This window comes from Peromyscus leucopus, chromosome 15 (genome assembly GCF_004664715.2).
Source record: "Peromyscus leucopus breed LL Stock chromosome 15, UCI_PerLeu_2.1, whole genome shotgun sequence".
Lineage (NCBI taxonomy): Eukaryota > Metazoa > Chordata > Mammalia > Rodentia > Cricetidae > Peromyscus > Peromyscus leucopus.
Genome location: NC_051076.1, coordinates 36,943,677 through 36,963,985, shown reverse-complemented (window position 1 = coordinate 36,963,985; position 20,309 = coordinate 36,943,677). Strand labels below are relative to the sequence as shown.

Here is a 20,309-nt window from a genome sequence, read left to right as displayed (position 1 = left end):
CAGTATTTTCAGGAATGAATAGTTAACACTCTGTCTGTTCTACAATTCAGCAAATAATTATGTGTGCCCCAACCTTTCTTCCTCTCTCCTTCATTCCTACATTCCTAAAACATTAACTCTTGCAGTGGCTATAGTTAAAATCACTTAAGAAGAGGCAGGGCTGGAGAGAGGGCTTGGTGGTTAGGAGATTTGGTTCTTCCAGAAGACCTGAATTCAATCTCCTGTATTTACACTGGGCAGCTCAGAACCACCTGTAACTTCAGCTCCAGGGCATCTGATGCCTTTCTGGCCTCCACAGGTGCACCCCACGCCCACCCCATGACATACACACATATACAAAAACCAAGATAAAATACATTTTTAAAAGGGGAAAGGAAATTGTTTTGGTGAGGTTCCACTAGCCCTGTGTGTGGAGAGACTTGCAAAGGGTGAAGATTTTATACACAGCAAACAGAGCCAAACACATATTGTACAGTCACTCTCTGTAAGTATCAAACTGAAGTGGTAGGCTTTCTTTCATCATTATGTTGAAAATGAAACCAAAAACAAAGGTTTGAGAGTATTTTAAGATCATTCAATTCTTGGCCACAGTTTAAAGGAATAAGAACCGCTTGCCTAAAATAAAACGATTTAATGATTTTTGGATTAAGTGCTTTACTTAAAGTACAAAACATTCTAAACCAGGGCAACAGGTTTCAAAGTCTCTCTCATAGAAGAGTTAACTTTTGCTCAGAAACCCTTGATTGAAAGAGTTTCCTATTTACAGTTTGCAAAGAGTATTATTAGAATTACTTTTATCATGGTAAAAAAAAAAGTATGAGCAAATGTTATTAGTGTTGGAACTTGGACTGCCCGGACACATGTTCCCTCTGTGACCTTTGTGTACCTGAGCCAGCACTGGTACATGATTTCAGTGCACCTGACTTGTGTCATAGTCTGGAACAAAAGGCCATAATGTCAGAAAGGCAATGAGAACATTTGCTTCTGAGCCCCATGACAGAAAGACTTGCTAGTTTCTCCCACCTTTCTCTTTATATAAGGGGAAGAATTAAATGTTGCCTTAGCATCATATATCATTATTCTGTAAAGGTGATGCTGTGCTCACACTCTACCATCTGTTGCAAGGCATTCAGAACACTGATGCCTTAGCCAGAGTGAGTCCATGTTTGTTGTTATTGTTTTAATCTTTGCTTGTTTTAGTTAATGCACCAAACAATGAGTTTCATTATGAAGTTTCATACATGTATAGCATCATATTTGGGCTTGGAGGTTTTTTTTTAATTGAGGTTTTCATAATGAGAACATTATATTTGTACACAGCCCCCCATTCCCCCAACTCCTTCCATGTTCTCCCAAGAGTTTTACAAAATAAAGAAGTAAATTCTTCACTGTTGATAGTCAAATACAAGAAAAAAGTTTAAAGACCCAACTAATCAGAATTTAACTAGATTTTCATTTTTGTTGTATTTGTTGCATCCTGTTGTATTTCTTTCAGCAAACAACAAAATAGAATGGATAAGTAGAATTTAAGTTGGTGAAAGGTGACAGAGGATGTCTTGAACTTAGGACAAATTTTGTGTCATCTCCCATATTTTGTGAATTAGATATATGTCACCTATTCAAGAATTGTTATCTGCCCAAGGGCAATGAAGACATTTCCTACCCTACTCTTCATCCTTTTTTTTTTTTTTTAATATTGGTAGAAAGGATGGTGTGCTTACAGTAACTTAAATAATCATTCAGGTAAAGAAGTAAAATAATTTAATTTAGTCTGATTCCTTGGGTCCAACAGAAGATAAAACCACTATGAAGTTCATTCCTAGGGTATTCTGTTTACTGTCCTTTCAGTCCCAATCCTGTGTCCCAAACAGACAGGACCAGAACTTAAGTCAGATTCCAGCTTACATCTTTGGCTCACCTGTGATCCAAAGAATTCTGGAAGGATGGTTTCTGATGGTCTGGGATTATGAAATTTTTTGGCTGTACCTGAGGGAAAAAAGCCTGATTTCAGTACGTTGGCTGTAAGTACACTCTGGTCTAAACAATGGGCCTTAGAAACCCTGAGGTGTGTCTAATACGTTCATGCATCCTTTTGCATCTCCCATTCCTACTCTAAGGGCAGTCATCACGGTCTTCCACACACTGCTGGCTCCTGGGGTTTCTCTTCCTCATGGTTTAAGACCTTCTCTCTCTGAACACTCAGAAGACCTTGCTGCACTCGCTTACTTGATGGTGTTTGCCTTTCCTGATAAACTTGCATCTTCAGAAGGAGATGGACTACATCTCTACACTGCTGTGTTTGTTGCATTTCTAGCTCCTAAATTGCCTGTTTAAGACATTTCCAGAATTAGTGAGCAAATGATGTCAATTTGAAGCACATTTGAAAGTGTGTGCTTTTCACACAGGCTAGAATCGGCACAGAGTCATAGCTTCTCTAGTTAGGAAATGCCACGCTCTTGAACTACCTTAGGTTTGATCCCAGCACTCCATGCTGGCTTCCCTTAGAAGAGTACACATTAACTCAGCACCCTTCCACTGGAGATGATCATCCCTACGGCAGTGAGGTGGCACTTACAAAACCCTGGGTGCAGGTGTTCCCTTGGCCTACTCACTGAGTGACTTGGGATTTAAACTAATGACACAATAAAATTACAAATTGTCATGTGTCCAATACCTCTAGCAGTGCCTGAAAATGGAAAAATTCAATGCGGGCTCTACCTGAATGGCCTAGCATTTTTAGTCAGATTGTTCTGAATCACTGGCTGAGGGAAGATGGAGGAGGGAAAAGAAGAAAATGATCAGGAGTCAAGGAGTACCTGGGGAAGTGAGAGCAGAATGGCTTCAGGGAGGACCTGGGGGGTGGGGTGGGAGAATATGCCAGAAACAGGCCTTGTCTTTTCCTCAAATTTCATCTACAGTTGACTCCAAAGGGAGGGGCAGGGAACTTGCTACCTCCCACAGAGTAGCATGACCCACGTTCTACAGCCCCTCACTCTGGCTGGTGGTATTTTATGCATAATGTGGGGTCTAGGGGCTACACAGAACAAAGCTGCCGATGATGGCATTTTTGTTTCTGAGACAAATTGCATCTGGGTGAATCAATCATTTTTTCCCCACATTTATTGATTTTCTTAAACTAAGTGTACAGATTTATGGGCATCATTTGATATGTACATATAGTGTGATGATCAAATCAGAACAGTTAAATATTTCTCCATCCTTAAAAAAGTTTTAAAAGGTGGCAAACATAATTGCACTAGTTTATTCAGTACAGTGTGCTAGTTTTGAAACTTAACACTATAGTCTCTTAATTATTACTTTGTATTTGGAGTTTTCCAGTTCCTTGTTTCCACTGCACATAAAATAATAGGTTGTCATGAAGTGACGTCATCCCACTGTGCTATAGGCTTATTCTTACAGGACTTCTTATCTCATCTATCCTTTGGTACCCATTATTCAAGCTTACTTTATTCTCTTCTACCCTTCTCAATCTTTAATGATTTCTACTGTACATCCTGACCATCTTTTTAAAAATCTACATATGAGGAAAGCAGGTAATATTTGTGTTTCTGCACCTGACTTACATCATTTAATTAACACAGTGACATCAGGCTGTATAAGGAGATACTATTCTTTATGCCATTGAATAATATTCCATTATGCATGTACCACCTGTTCTCTATCCTTTCATTCCCTTATAGGTCTCAAGGATGAATACATATCTTAGCTACAGTGAACAATAAAGTAATCAGCATGCTTGTTCAAATGCCTCTTTGATATGCTAATATAATTTCCTTTGGCTATACAGTAGAAGAGGGATAGTTGGGTCACATGGTAGCTCTATTTTGAATTTTTTGAGAAACCATAATGCTATACTGTTCTCCATAGTGACTGATTCCCATTCTCACCAATATACAAACATTCCCTTTTCTTCACATTTTGCCAGTATTCATTGTTTATGGACTACTTGGTAATAACTATTCTCATCAGAACAATATCTGCCTTCACTACTTCCTAGGGAAGTAGATATTTTTTCCCCCATAATTTGCCCATTATTTGAATTTTTCCCTCTTAGAAGTGACTGCCCATATCCTTTGTTCATTTTGTATTGGATTTTTTATTTAAATGTTAAGTTCCTCACATATTCTAGACGTTAGTCCACTGTAAATGAGTAGTTTACAACCCACCCATTCTATAGGGATCTCTTCACTGTGTTTCTTTTGTTGTTCAGATTTTTAGTTTATATATAGTTATATAATCTTTTAAGCTTGTATAGTTACATAATCTCATGCATTTATGTTTGTTTTCTGTTCTTTGGGTGTCTTATACTCTCCTCCAAAACATAGCCTGTATGGCTATCTTAAGTATCTTTCCTGTTTCCTTCTAGTAGGTCTTTAATCTATTTTCTGTCTGTAAGATAAGAGGGGCCACTTTTTTCTCTTCTCCTCGTGAGGACTTGGATTCCTGAGCACTGCTTAATAAAGAGGCTGTCTTTTTCTCCCAGTACATACTTTTGGCTCCTTTGTTGAGAACCCAATGGCTGCAAAATCATGGGGCACTCTGTGCTGTTCACTAGTCTATGTGTCTGCTTTTATTTCAACATTTTGCTATTCTGGTTACCATAGCTTTGTTGTATAATTTGAAGTCAGACAGCTTTTGTTTTGTTTGTTTGTTTTTTATTTTTTTTGCCCTAAATAATTTGACTATTTAGAGTGCTTTCAGACTTCATATGAATTTTAGATTTTTTTTCTAGTTTTGTTTAGAATGCCATTGGCAATTTGGTGAAGATTGTATTGAATATGATGTTTGCTCTGTGTAGAATGGATATTTTAACAGTTTTAATTCTTATAATTAATGACCTCTTTAATTTCATTAATCTTTAGTTACACTAAAAAATTAAATTCTTTAATTTTCATTGTAGACATCTTTTTTATTGTAGCTACTGTGAATATAATTCCTTTGATGATTTCTTTTTCAACAATTTATTTTACTATTGCTAACAAAATACTGATTCTGTATGCTGATTTTGCATCCTGAACATTTCCTGACTGTATTAGTTCAAATGGGCTCTTGATGGTCTTTAACTGTCTCTTTCTCTTTACATATATGTAGGCATATACACATGCAGATATTTTATAGGAGTATATATGATACATATATATGTATTCCTATTACCTGCAAGCAGCAATAATTTAACTTCCTTCCTTCTTATCTGTATCCTTTTATCTTTTTCTTATCCCGTTTGTTTGGCTAAAACCTCTAGTGCTGCATTAAGAGCAGCAAGAGTGTGTGCAAAGCTCTTCAGTATTTCGTTGTCAATTATTTTTGTATTGTGTTATAGTCTCTAATCCCCCCCCCGTGTGTGTGTGTGTGTGTGTGTGTGTGTGTGTGTGTGTGTGTGTGTGTGTGTGTGTTTGAGATAGGGTTTCTCTGTGTAGCGCTGGCTGTCCTGGAAATCACTCTGTAGACCAGAGATCCAAGAGTCTCTGCCTCTTGAATGCAGGGATTAAAGGTGGGTACCACCACCTCCTGCTGGGATCCTTTGCTGGGGTTAAAGACCTGGGCCACTATCACCTGGCTGTTGTTTCTATTAGTAATTTGGTGGTTGGTTTTCTCATTCCTTGAGATACATAATAGATTGTTTATTTGAAATCAGCTCCCCTCCTCATCTAAAAGTATAAGTGCTTATTGGCGTAAACTCCTCTCATACTATTGTTTCTGCTGTATCATACATATATAATGATATATATCATATATAGTCATATATACACAATCATACATATAATATATATGCAATCATATATATCATATACATACAGTCATATATATGATCTTTTAAAAAAATCTACAGATTGGACATATAACAATTTGTAATTTTATTGTGTCATGAATTTAAATCCCAAGTCACTCAGTGAGTAGGCCAAGGGAACACCTGCACCCAGGTTTTTGTAATTGCCATCTCACTGCCGTAGGTATGATCATCTACAGTGGAAGGGTGCTGAGTGAATGTGTACTCTCCTAAGGAAGCCAGCATGGATTATGGTTGTAAAGATTTACTCATGTTATTTTATAAAATTGTTCTGATTATTTGTGGGAGCCCTGAGAGGCTTCCTAGTGAGAAATTGCTCAGGATCAGAGACTCTGAGCTTGCTTTACCCAGCAGGGCTGCATAAGGAGATGATTTGGCCACAAGTGAGGCTACCAGGTGTTTTGAAGGGTCTACACTTGGCTGTATGGTGTGCTTTGATCTTGCAAGGGGGAGGTCTTTTGCTTCTCTTCTTGACAGTATAAAAAGGACAAGGCTGTTGGGTATTGATCCAGGCCCTCCTGAAGCTATCCCATGTTTCTGTCTTCTCATCTTCTAGGTCTATCTTAATTGCTCTCTCCTCCACCTAAGAACCATTCAGGTGGGAGCAGACCCCCACAATTATTTTGACTGTCTTTTAAAAAGTTTAAAAACGTATTATTGCTGTATATGGGTCTGTGCATGTGTCACAGCATGCCTGTGGATGGCAGGGGACAACTTTGTGGAGTCAGTTCACTCCTTCCCCTTTATGTGGGTTCTGGGAATTGAACTCAGGGTGCCAGACTTATGCTGCAGGCACCTTTAACCTTGGAGACATCTCACCACCTTGCAATGTCCTTTGTTCTAGTCTGCCTTTTTTACTGTTCAGAGTGACAAGTTTGATTCTTTATTTCTCTTTTGGGTATTTGCTTTCCCAAGTTATTGTACACTTTCGTATGTTTTTATGATTGTGGCTGCCTTTCTCTTCCTCTGGGCATAGGATGCCCTTAAGCATCGTTTGTAATCCCAGTCTGATGGCAATGAATTCCTTACTTCTTGCTGTTCTTGAAGTCTTTATTTCTGAAGGATAGCTTTGCTGAGTATAATATTTTCTTTTGTTGACTGTTCTTCAGAACTTAGTATATGTCTTTCCATTTCCTCCTGGCTGACAGTGTCCTGCTAAGAAATTTGATATCAGTCTAGTGTACTTTCCCTTAAATATCACTCAGTGCCTTTCTCTTGAAAATTTTAGAAGTTTTTGTCAAGTACAGTTGGCATATGACATACCACAGTGAAGGTCTTTTCTAGTAATGTGTGTCAGACTTGTGGCCCTTCCCCTGTACCTGGATGGCCACATTCCCCAAGACTGGGAGGTTTTCAGAGATTATTTTACTGAATAGGTTTTCTGTGTCTCTTTCCCTTTTCTTATCTTCCAGATACTCAAAAGTGTGGATATTTGTTCAGTTAATAATGTCCCAAAGGTTTTAGTTTTCATATTTCTTTTTTCCTCCACTTCTTCTACCTTATTTCCTTCTCTCTCCTCATCTTTTTTTTGTCTTTATTGGCTGGGATATTTTATGTTACTTTATTATATACATTCATTTTCTGTGTATGTGTGTTTTGCCTTTATGTATGTCTGTGTACCACATGCATCCCTGATGCCTGATGAGACAAGAAGGCATTAGATCTCCTGATACTGGAGTTATAGACAGTTGTGAGCTGCCATGTGGGTGCTGAGAATTGAACCCAGGTCATCTGCAAGAGCAGCCAGAGCTCTTAAACACTGAGCCATCGCTCCATGGCTGGGATATTTTTACAGATCTGTTTTTAAGTTTAGAAATTATTCTACTTAAGTAGTAGAATAATTTTAGTCCAGTGTTAAGGTTTTGACTACTTTAAAAACTCATCTCATTGAGCTCTTCTTTTCCACAGATTCTCTTAGGTTTGTCTGTTTGGTTGGTTGGTTTTTTAAGACAGGGTTTCTCCGTGCAGCTTTGGTAGCTATCCTGGATCTCACTCTGTAGACCAGGCTGGCCTTGAACTCACAGATATCCACATGGCTCTACCTCCCAAGTGCTGGGACTAACGGTGTGTGCTACCACTGCCCAGCCTCCTCTTTGTTTTTTAAAAAATATCTCTGCTGAATTTTATGTTCACATCATTCATTATTTTCCCAATTTCATTCAACTCTCTGTATCCTCTTGACATCATTGAGATTTTTTATAGCCACTCTCTTAGGTTCTTCAGCAGGCATTTCATCAGCTTAGTTAGTTATTTATCAATCGCTAGAGTATTACTGTGTTCTTTTGGAAGCATCCATTACCTTGTTTTATGAATATTCATTTGAAATAAGTATCTAGTGATTTGGTTATCTCTACTATTTTTATAAGGCAACTTTCATACTAAGGGGCCTTCTCTAGAACAGCAGCTCTCAACCACCATAATGCTGTGACGCTTTAACACAGTTCCTCATGTTGTGGTGAGCCCCAACCATAACATGATTTCCTTGTTTCTTCATAACTGTAATTTTGCTGCTGTTTTAATAGTATGTTTAACTGTCATGGGAATAGCTGATATGCAGCCCTCAGAGGGGTCGTGATCCCTGTGTTGAGAAGTGCTGCTCTAGAAGATGTGTCAGGCATGCCAGGTTGGATTTGGTTCTGGCTAGGAACTACGTGTAGTCCCCCTATACATTCTTTGACTGTAATCAAAAGCTTTGAGTGCAATGTGTACTATAGCGGGGTTCGAGAGAACTGTGGTTGGGGACACTGAGTAGGTGTGGTATACACAACAGTTGGGGTGGCATGTCTCCCTGTGTGGTCTTAAAAACTATGGAAGTGGTAACAACAAGGATGTGGTAGCTTTGTCAGGAACTGCTAGAGTAAGCTCTGTTCCCTTCCAGGGCCTCTGACATTCACTGATAATAGGGATCATGCAGTAGCCGGCCCAAGTCTTGTTGGTGGCATGGGCCCATAAGCAACTGGGCATGGGGAAGGAGGTGGTAGGTAAAAACTCTATCTATTCTTGGCCCTAGTGCGGTAGGGTCCACAAGCAGCTGGCCATAAAGAAGGCAATAGCAGGCAAGTGGTGGTGGCGGTGGCAGCGCACGCCTTTAGTCCCAGCACTCAAGAGGCAGAGCCAGGCGGATCTCTGTGAGTTTGAGGCCAGCCTGGTCTACAGAGTGAGTTTCAGGACAGGCACCAAAACTACACAGAGAAACCCTGTCTTGAAAAAAACAAACAAAAAAAAAAGAAAGAAAGAAAGAAAGAAAGAAAAGAAAGAAAGAAAGAAGAAAGAAGGTAATAGCAGAGTGTCCTAGAATCTTCTTTGTCCAGCGATGGATGGGGCCCATACCCAGTTATATACACAGAGATACAGTGACAAGGGACCTCAGCACTAAGCCTGTTCTCAGTCCCAGACTGAATGGAGGCATGGGCCTATTGGCAGCCACTTGGGATTCAGCAGAAACAAAGGACTACAGCATATTGCCTGCCTCCAAGGGCTGCCAACACCTTAGGTCTCAGGGGCTAGGACTTTGGTCATCTCAGTTTTTGAGAGTGGCACCCTTGTCTCCCTCCATGGTAAGACATCCATCTCTTTTAGTGCAGGGTCTTATGTGGGCTTGGCACTGTTGTCACATCGGAATCAAGTTGGTTGTGAGTTCAGGACCTTGTGCGGGTGTGGCAGAATGCCTGTGAAGTCATCAGAATCGTTCTAATCCCTTGAGTGTGATGAAGTTGGATTGCTAGCTCCTTTTTCAGGACGGCACCTAGGTATAGCAACTTAGTAACTTGGGCTTGACAGGGAGATGTTTCTTCTCAAAAGTAAAGTGAGTATGCAGACTTGGGATTGTTCCCCTAACTGGTCTCCAAGCTAGGATCACTATGAAGCTTTCTAATGATCAGGATTGTCAGGGTTTGTATTGATAGATCAATTGATTTATATCTTTTTTTGTTTACATTTTTGTTTACATACATATGTATATACACACACACACACACACACACACACATATATATATGAAACAATTGGCTTATCAAGAATCATAAGGATTTTCTGATATATTGTGAGAATTGTTTTTCATTATGTTATGAGGGAAAGGCACCCTCTCATTATTTTGCATATTTATATCCAATTGTCCCAGTGCTTTTTACTGAGATGAATTTATTTCGTGATTTAATTTTGATAGCATCCTTGTAAAAAAAAAGTCAGTTGTTCTGAAATGCAAGGATTTAATTCTGAAACCTCAGTTTCATTCCAGTGTTCTACACGTTTATTCCTGTGTCAATGCCACATCGTCCTGACTGCAGCCTCGTAGTGAATTTTCAAATTAGGCTGTGTGATCCACAAACTTTGTTCTTCTATTTCAAGATTGGTTTAGCTATTTTGCATCTCTTTCATTTTTACATAAAATTTTAGTTTCTGCTTGTCAGTTTCTGCAAAGAGGCCGTCTGGGTTTTAAGTGGCAGTGTGCCACATCTATAGATACATTTGAGGAGAATCACCATCTTCATATTAAATGTTCCAGTCCAGGAAGACGGGCTGCTTTCCACTTATAGGTCTTCCTTAATTACTTTCCATGCTTTAAAAAACTTTTAGTGTGCTGATCTAATCCTCTTTCTTTAGTGTATTTTACTCTCCTCTTGATACTGTTATAAATGAGAATCTTTTCTTAATTTTATTTTGAAATTGTTATTCGTGTATAGAAATAATTTAATATTTGCATATTGATTTTGTGTTTAGAAACTTTATTATACTAATTTATTAGCTGTCATAGGTGTGTGTGTATGTATGTGTGTTTGTATGTGTGTCTTGGGGTGTTCTCTATATAAAATCACATCATCTTTAAATAGAAATGGTTTTGCTTTTTTCTTTCTAATGTATGGCTCTTATTTGGCAACTGTGACAGGTCATTGCAGATTTTCTTATTGCCCCAGCAATAAGTACATTACAGTCCTGACTAGGAAGGGTGAGTGTAGACATCGCGTCATGTCCGATCTTAGGGAAATAACCTAGTTTTTGGTCCTTAAGCATGATGTTATGTGCAGTTTTGTGGTGGACACCTTTCACTAGGCTGATAAAGTTCTCTTCCACCCTGGGGGCCTTTACATCCCTCCCTGCTATCTCACTGAATGAGCTGTTGAGGAAGGATGTGTGACAGAGAAACTCCAGCCGCACAATAGTCCCTTCCCTTGGAGGACACTGTGCAGTGTGAGGCTACCATTTCAGGCTTGCCTTCTCTCTTTCTGTACTTTCTCAGCCAGTTCTGACGGCTGCGGGAAGTGCTCCTAGGCACCGTTGTGTTGGAAGACTCCAGCAGCGGTAGCCAACAGTGAAGCAATGGGCCCATGGGTCTATTCCTGTCAGGCCCGTGCTAGGGCAAAGGTCAGGGAAGAGGTCTTGAGAACAGGAACTTCTGAAGTCCCCAGTGCGCCAGCTGGCCATGGCCAGCTTAGCCCTGAGGTCAGGGCATTCTAACTGTGATTCCAGGAACAAAAGCAGGGGAAATCCCCGTCCAGGCCACGGCCAATGCTCATGTTGCACACTGGTCCCCGGCATGTGGAAAACCAACAGATGGCAACACTGAAGGCAGCAGCGATTGCCACAAGCTCCACCACACACAAATTCACTCGACTCACGCTTCGCTTATCCCTCAGCTCAGACTTCCTTATCCAGTTGGTCCCTGTACCCTCTCATCCTTTAACCCTTTGTCTTATTATAACCTTAGCCCTGGCATTTTAAGTCCAAGGAGAATTAGTGGATATCAGGCTTGAAGTGGTCCTTTATCACCTGCACTTACCAGTTAGCTAAATCACCCTTAAACCAAGTCAGATCCCTACTCTAACCCTACTAGCCACACTACCCCAATCCTAATCCTTAAATTAACCTATGTCCTAATTCTGACCTGGGATCTCCCCTAAAACAGGCCTCTTTTCTGTAGCAGCTCCAACATGTGGCAGCACTGGGTCCTTTTCCCTTCCAGATCTCCTGAGAGTCCTCTTTTCCCATAACACTCCTTCTTTCCACTAATTTCCATTACAAAGTACAGTTATCCAGGCCAAGGGACCCCTCTGGCTGGCTGAAGCTACTACAGAACCTCTCCCTAGCTCTCTTCTGAGGCTCAGACTGAATTAATGATAAACTCCAAAGTAAACAGCTTATTTCAGAATTGTAATGTTGGAGAAGACTTGTGTGTGTGTGCCCGAGTATATGTGTGTGCGTGGTGTGCGTGTGCGTGTGCGTGTGTGTGTGTGTGTGTGTGTGTGTGTGTGTGTATTGTGGAGATGTCATGGTGAGAGAAGAAGCTCCATATCTCCTGAAATCTCTTAGCATGTAGCTAATGGCAAGCCCCAGAGTGGCTGTTGGGCGACAGCCCATTATTTCAGCTATTTCTCCGCGTTCTTCATCTCTGGTCCACCTACCCTGGTTCACTTTGAGCTCCCTGGGATGGAGAAAGTTGGTTATGTCACATCAGTGGATGCTGCTCTCAGGACCCACAGGCTCCTGTGTGAGCTCTGAAAAGGGCCCCATCACGATTTCCTTTTCCGCGCTCCAGTGGAGGAAGGGGAGTTCTGTACCTGGGAACTTCCTGTCTGTGGCCCCTTTGCCTACCGTTTTCATTTCTCGACATGCGGAGCACAGCTGCTTGTTCCTGGGTGACAGGTTTTCATGCTTGTTCTTCCTGGCCTACGGGGGAGGAGACAGAGATGGGTGAGGAGAGGGTAAGATAGATACCAAGGGCAGGAAGGCGGTTAAAAACAGGGAGAGAGGGAAACTTCCTTCCATAAAAAGGAAATGGTTATTCATTTTTCAGCACTTTGGAGTGGCTGCTGAATCTGGGATTTGCTGCAGTTTATAGATTCATGCAGGGCTTAAGCAGGAGGGCGTGACCACAGACAAGGTGGTGGCCTTGGGGCTGCTATATGCAGTGACAGAAATGTAAGAACAGCCAGCACAGGAGACTAGGGAAAAATACAGTAGGATCTCTGCCTTTTAGCCTGTGCACACGTGGCAGAGAGCTGTATTTCCCTACAGGTAGCACATTCCCCCCATTTTTGAAACAAGTCCCATCAAATGGCCTGAGAATTTCTGAGTCAATGAAGACTTTCCTCTAAGTCTTTCAGCGGGCCCTTCTGTGCATCATGCATTAAGTCATAGCTGAACTAGAGCTCATATACATTGTGAGCCCCCTCCTTTGGGGAAGAAAGGCTGTGCCAACCAGGGCAAAGGAACAGCCAGGGAAAGGAGAGTGGGGTACCCTTCTATTCACTGTAAAGACCACTGTCTTTCTGACTTCATCTCCACTAAATGGGAGAAAGCCTCAGGGTATTTGTACCCAGAGCAGGGGGCTCTAACACACATCTCTGGCGGAGGTTTCCTTAGGAGGCAGGTGAGAACTCGAATCTAAAATTACATTCTATCTCGTACCTTTTGATGCACACTGACATCAGAGTAATGTGATACACCCACAGAAAGTATAGGACATAGGCAAGAAGGACAGCACAGGGATAAGCAGACAATGACTATCAACTTAAGCTTTCTCCTTCCAGTTGACCCATGTATGCCCTGACTCAATGCTGTTGTCCTGGGAGGTGTGGGAGACAGGAGAGGATGAACACGTCTACCCAGCACGATGAGTGTGCACTGAAGGTGACCTTTGCCACATTGATCTGCAAGTAGTTTCATTCTGAAAGATACATGGCGTTTGGAGTTTGAAGACTGAATCCCTACTGACAAATATTTAAAATATGCTTCATTTTTATAGGACATGAGAAAGAATCAACGCAGTATTCATGTTATGGGTTGGCATGTGAGAGCATGAGCGTAAATGGGTAGGTTCAATAATTTAAGACCCAGTATTTATTGTGAGGCCACCATATATGGGGTGGTGCCATACGGGAACATGAATAAGCCAAAGCTCTCAGGAAGATATGAAGATGATACAAATTCACTATTCGTTAGGTACACTCAGGTAGACAAGGCACAGCTCCTCATGTCAAGCTGCTCACCATCCAGCAATCTGAATCCTACAAGCACGACTGTTGCATTAGCTACCTTTCTCTGGGCTGGGACAAAACACCCAACAGAGTGAAGACAGAAAAGCATTACTCCAGCTTACAATGTCAGGGATTTCAGTCCATCGCGGTGGGGGAGGCAGAACAGAGCCATTTGTTCCATGGCAGTAAGGGAAGATGGCAGCGGGCATGTTCACATGGCAGTGGACCAGCAAGTAGACGGCTCATGCAGAACCAAGGGTAGGCGTTAACCCTCCGAGTCCAGTCCCAAGTGCTCTTACTTCCATCTGGGCCTGACTTTCTAAGGCTCCAGACCCTTCTCTATAGGACCCTAAGGTGCAGATGAAGTACGGGAAACACAAACTCCCGTGGAGTCACCCAGGTTCAGACTCTAACCGTGTTGAAGGAGCTATGACAGAAAGAACTGCTGGAGGCCCTGTGAAGCCGGCAGGCATTGCTGAGTTCACTGGGAGTAATGGACAGAGGGGAGGGTCTGAGAAGAGTACAATGTCAAGAGATGCGTAGACTTTTTTTTTCTGGTGAACAAGAGAAGGGGAAGGCATCCCAGGCCCAGAAAACAGTATGCAATAACCTGGGAGAAGAACCAAGCAAATCATCCTCTGGAGGTTAGAACATCCTGGTTGCCTGGTGGGAGAAGGGCCTGGGTCAGAAGAGGGACTGGAGGGTAAGCTCTCTGTGTATGCTTCTTGGCTTTGAGCTGAATCATCCTCTGCCGTGTCTTCCCAGGCACTCTGGGGGTGGTCTACTCTGTAGCTCTGGCTCCATTTCCCATATTTTTGAGGTCTTGAGACTCAGGTACCTCCCAAAAACTGCCACCCAAAGCATCAATGATACCTCTGGGGCTTTAGAAAGGAGACAAAGGACTACTTTTCAGTGTAGGAATAAAGAAAGCATTCCTAGAAGGGGCACTGATGGTGGGCTTGATTGGTAAGAAGACTTGGATGGAGGGTAGCAGCTGTGAGGCAATCCTTGGGCTGGCTCATTTGTAGTAGAGGTCTATGTAGATCTCTGTAGTCAGTTGCTTCCACACTTAAGGACTTCTGGGTTCCTCATAGAATACTACTAGACCCTTTGTGGGTTAGGATCAGAGTTTGTCACAAGTCAAGGGGCAAATATATTAGTGAAATCCCCAATGCACAGTTAATGCATATGAGTTAATGCATTCCAGAACAATGGTGGCTAGCATCCTTTGGCATCAAAAGGATAAAAATATTCTGTAGATTCTTAGTGTGTCCTTGTTAACTCACTATAGTTTAAGACACAGCTCGCCCCCGCTCCACTACTGTGATAAAATACACTGACCAACGCAACATATGGGTTTCCTCTGTCTCACAGCTCCAAGGTGCAGGCAACCATGGCTGAGAAGTCAAGGTGGCAAGGACTTGACGCAGTTGGGTCTACCGCATTGACAGTCAAGAAGCAGAGTTCAATGAAGGCTTGCATGCTAGTGCTCAGTTCGGGACCCCCTCCCCAGGGAATAGTGCCACCCACAACTGACAGGTCTCCCCATCTTTATTAACACAATGGGCAAAGGCCACTCTCCAAGGTGATTCTAGATTCTGACCAGGTGACAACATTAGCTATCACACTTTTCAGAAAACCTGCTTCCTTGTCCGATCTTTTATCACCCCTTTTAGACTGAGTTGGATGCTCATCTCTCTGATTCCATTCTAGACTTGGTAAGACTTTCTTTGCAGTTTATGCTTTGTTCAATCAACCTCTTTGTTTCTACCACCAGCTAAGAGTTACTTAAATGCAAGAACTATGCTTTGCACATTGTGTTTCTCGAGCCCATAGTGGACACATGTGCACAATTTAACCAATATTGAATAAATGAGTCATGGTATGGTATTTGAATTAACAGATGCAAATATAGACATATACACAAAGATTTCTGTTATAACATTGTATTACACAAATCTTACAGGACATTTGTGTTATATTTTGCATAAGGTGCTGGAGAGAAACACAGGTTGGGAGCCTGAAGGGCTCTGTTCCAAACCTAGTAGAGCTAGTAGTAGCAGTGGGTGGTGTTAGCCAATACTGAAGGTTCTTTGGGCCCCCTAGTCTCTCCTGATGATAGTCCCTGTGGCCAGAAGGACAGAGCAGATGTGCTAATCCTGCCAGCTCAGTGTACGAAGAGCACAAACTACTCTTGGCTGTACTCCAGCTCAGACTCACAACCAGCCAGTCCCACTTCCTAGAAGAGCTGCTCCATTCCCCTTTCTTTGGAGGGTAAGCAGGCTTAGAGTTACAGGAGGCAGCTGCAATAGGCACATCTAAAGGTGATGTAAATCATTTTGGATTCCATGTTCAAGAGGGCTCCTTTCCTCCGGTCACACTTTCTTTCCCAGCTATGGGACCTAGGTCTTTCCCAACTGTACCATCCCCACCTTACTCTCTTTCCCTAAGGCTGGCATAGCAGCAGCAGCAGCAATGGAGAGAAAACTGGCCAGGCTCACAGCCAAGCTCCTGGTGATATCATCTCTCCAGTGAGAGACACTGAACAGTATTGTGTCTCTTATTTCCTAAGCAGCTGTTCTCGAGACAGCAGACAGAAGTAACAGGAAGGTGAGAGCAACCTGTAGAAAGTCCAACAGAGGTGTAACCAGATGTCAGCCAGTCCCCAGGTGTTGAAGACTCCTCTTCATGTTTCACAACTGCAAGATCTTATTTTCGGACAATATTTTCTAAAGGTTCCTAAGAACTGGCTCATTGCCCAAGATTTTGGCTTTCTAAAATGCTTGATAAAGAACTTGAAGTTTATTTCATTCTTCCCATGCTTACACACACACACACACACACACACACACACACACACACACACCTGTTTACATAACAAAAACTGAAAATGTAAGCAGCAGATGGTGATTTTAAAAATAGACAAGGCAAGCTTGATTTCAATATATTGATAATTTGCCTATGTCCTTTCTGCCCTTCACCACATCTATTCCTTTCCCTTGTTCTACTCCTGACTTAGCTGACAGGGACCTTTCTGGTTTTCTTTCTTAACTAACCTAGTGAGGAAACAGTAGCCCAGAAAGCCTAAGAGACTTACCTGATAACTCACCCATTTAGTTTCCACGATGGAAATTTTTTGTCTTGTTTTGTTTTTATAAAATGGTCAAAGACAGATGCTTTTTTCCCCTCAGGGTAAAAGTGGATCTTCAGAGTCTACTTGAGGGCATAATTATCCCTATACCCTTTAAAGACTGCAAGGGTAGTTAGTTCACTATTCTAGAAAACTCATAGAATTATTGCACCTTTCCCCTCTATCTGAAAATATCAATTTCCATCAAAGAATAAGTCCAAAAGTCCCCCTACTATTCATTAGGAAAAATATTAAGCATACATAAAAGAACCAAGCATCTACTATCCAGACTTATTAAATGTAAGTTCTGTGACCATAATCATTTTACAACAGTCATTTTTGTTATTCTAAAGTTGTTTTTATAGTTGTATATATTTGATAAATATAAACAGAAAAAGGACTTAGGACTGTGTGAGGCAGTTTCCTGTGTGGTCACGACTTTCCAAATTTAGAATCAAGGAGAAATAATTAGCTAAAGAGCTTAGTGGTGAGAAAATGGAATTCAACTTTTATTGTTTCCCAGCTGGCCCTCTGATATTGAACAATGCCTTCAGCCAAAGCTTTTTGTCACAGGTCGGCTAAAAGCAAAATAAATAATACTGTCATGTTTAATCTGACTTCATTAGATCGGAAAAGCAAAGTCGGATCAAAGGGAGTGGAGAGCCAATGGGGGAAGGTATTGAGAGGACAGTAATCAGTGTGGAGCCTGTGAGTCCTGGCTAGCTCATCCTCAGCCCCACAGGCTGGCAAGGGAGGTTTAGAGCCTCCAGGTGCCCTTCCCCAGGTCACCCATGCCCCCCCCCATGTAGAATAAGTAACCTTCCTGGCATGAGGTGAAATGCTAGGTGAGAGTGTGGCTAGTGAAAATTCTGCCCAGTAAACATTGGAGGGATTGTTTGGCTTCATTTCTCACCTTCATTCAAAAGCTTTCTCCTGTTATTTGTTCCTCCCCCACCCCCATCTCATGGGTATTGTTTAGACCCTGTCTCTCCATGTTTAGGCCCCTCTACCCTTGCTGTCTGCCCCTTCTCCCAGACCGTGTCTGTCTTTGCTCTCTGTCTGCTTCAGGCACATTTGTACCTGCAGCTGCTGCATGGCCCCTCCAGGGTAAGTGAGGAATGCTACTGTGGAATGTGAGAGTTCAAATTGTGCCCTTTGGCTGCTGATGGTGAAGAGGAAGGGAGCCAGGTGTCAGGACCTTTGCACCTATACAGTGTCCAGGGCCTCTGGTTGGCCGTACAATGATTAGCAATTTCTTGGCAGGTCCCTGGCATAGGGATAAAGAAGGAGATAGAGTGTCCACACAACATTCCACTCCCTTGAGGCATGACAGTTTCTTTCTGGAAAGGAGCAGCTGCTGAGCCTGTGTTTACCTCGAGGCATATATGTGACAAGGATTCTTAAGCTCATGGTGCCTAACAGAGCAAAGATCCTAGATCCTCAGAGACCCTTCCTACCTACAAGGGTGATTCTTTCTCACTCACACAACAGTGGAGGAGCAGACCCTAGTAAGACAAAAATGAGGGTGAAATCCATGCATTTCTCATACTCAGGCAGTGCGTTTGGGATTTCTCTTAGGTCTGCCCAGAGACTGGTCTTCCGGACCTGCTATTGGTCAGGCTGCTGGAAGCTGTTGCTCCTAACTGCTCTCTAGTGGCCAGCCAGCAGTACTGCAGTCACAAAATGCTAGGCACTGCAAGAAGGCGGCTTCTACCCGAGTTTAGGAAAGCCTCCTGCCGCAGCCGACGGGGTGCTTTGGGGTTCTGGTGTCTAGGCTGCCACAGTGCACTGAGACGCAGGGCAAACCTCGGGAAGCAGGCAGTTGGCAGCAGACGAGAGCTTGTCTAATAGTTTAGATCTGGGTGACTGAAAGCGTGACCCTCTGTCAGTCTTTCTTCCCTCTCCCCCTCACCTTGTGCATGTCACTCATAGCAGCCTGGCGTGTTCAGGGTGTGAGGGGGCCTCATGTGGTGACTCTTAGCACAACTTGGACCCAAACACCCCTGTGCTGAAACAGGTATGTCTGCTCACAGTTCCTGACTTTATGCGCTCTCTGTGCTCTGGCTGGACACAGCAGGCTTGCTCCCCTTCTGAGGAGCGCTGACCCTTAGGTGTTCTTCAAACATTTCTTGCACTCCCAGGCTCCCTATCTTTCTGGTATTCCTTCCGTTACCCGAGTCTCTTTTGCTCTTTCTCTAAGCTGGCTCTGGATTATTGGTGTAAACGTGTTATCCTCACGGGATGCAGGTGCCACTTCATCCCTCTCTCCTCGCCCCGCCCCAACCGGGAGTAACCTTCCCTCCCACCTTCTCAAGCACTCTGTCCCACTCTCTGATGTTTCTGGGACGACTGCCACGCCACTCTCGTCCCATCTAGCCTGCCCCTGCTCCATTTGTGTGGGCTGCAAATGAGTTACTCTTTTCTGTATGTTAGAATAAATAAAAAGAGTTCCGTTAGCATTGACTGCCATGAGGGCTCCCAATAATTGTTTCTTATAGTAACTGAGTGCTCACTATGTGTTGGGCACTGGGCCAAGTGCTGTGGGAACTCTCCTCCTTTAGGTACTGCCTAGCAACAGTCCTGAGAATGCCTGCAGTTTTACAAGGGAAGGGATTCCTAATACCACCGGGTGTGTCCCCCTCTCCTCCCCTCCCTCCCTCCTCTCCTCCTTCTACAAGTGCAGACAGATCCAGCACCTTAGCTTAGATGCTTCTGTGCCACACAGTGACTCCGGGGGCCACCAGCAACCAGCTGTATTGGATTTTCTGTGAGCTGGTCGGGAAGGGTGGGCTTTTTAAATGGAAGGTCCACAGGTGTAGGGATTTGTTTGGGGGAAGACATAAGTCATTCATGGAGGCCAGGAAGAAGCTGGGGTAGTCTCTAGAAACTAGGGACCATCGAGCTAATCATTGAGATGTTGTCCCTGAAGGGCTTCTGGCAGACTCTTCCATAATTAATTTCTGTTTTCCCTTTTTGGTATGTCTAACATTATTTTTAGTGATGGCATTCTGGAGTACTAAAATACTTGAGTCGGGGTAAGCACAAATAAAACCTGGTGTTATTTGTGGTGATACAAATTCACTTAATTAAACAAATAAATATGCATTGGACACTGTTGATGTGCCAGGCACAGACTCATGTTAAGGGGACAGGAAATAAGTCATACTCTATATTAGGGATAAAAAAAAAAGATACAGTGTCCACAAAATAGTCTACTCTCTTGAGGCAAGACAGTAACCAGCAGATTCAATGAAAACGTTCTGAGTACCTGATATATGACATCTGGAACCTGAAGCAAATTTGGCAAATCCATACCCTTCTTGCATAAAGTCAGAACAGTGGCGGAGGAATGATATCTAAGTGACCAAAGCAAAAGGAGGTTAGAATCAGAGTCCTT

At 42.6% G+C, this 20,309-nt stretch overlaps 1 protein-coding gene across 1 annotated transcript in view; it reads right to left on the bottom strand.

Moving 5' to 3' along the window:
- Positions 1-20,309, bottom strand: part of C15H1orf105 (chromosome 15 C1orf105 homolog) — a 45,637-nt gene that overhangs the window by 4,968 nt on the left and 20,360 nt on the right. The window contains exons 3-5 of the mRNA XM_028864448.2: positions 20,181-20,268; positions 12,398-12,472; positions 1,919-1,986 (exon numbers count right to left, since the gene is read on the bottom strand). Coding sequence (XP_028720281.1) covers positions 1,919-1,986; positions 12,398-12,472; positions 20,181-20,268 — 231 coding nt within the window. The remainder of the gene's footprint in view (positions 1-1,918; positions 1,987-12,397; positions 12,473-20,180; positions 20,269-20,309) is intronic.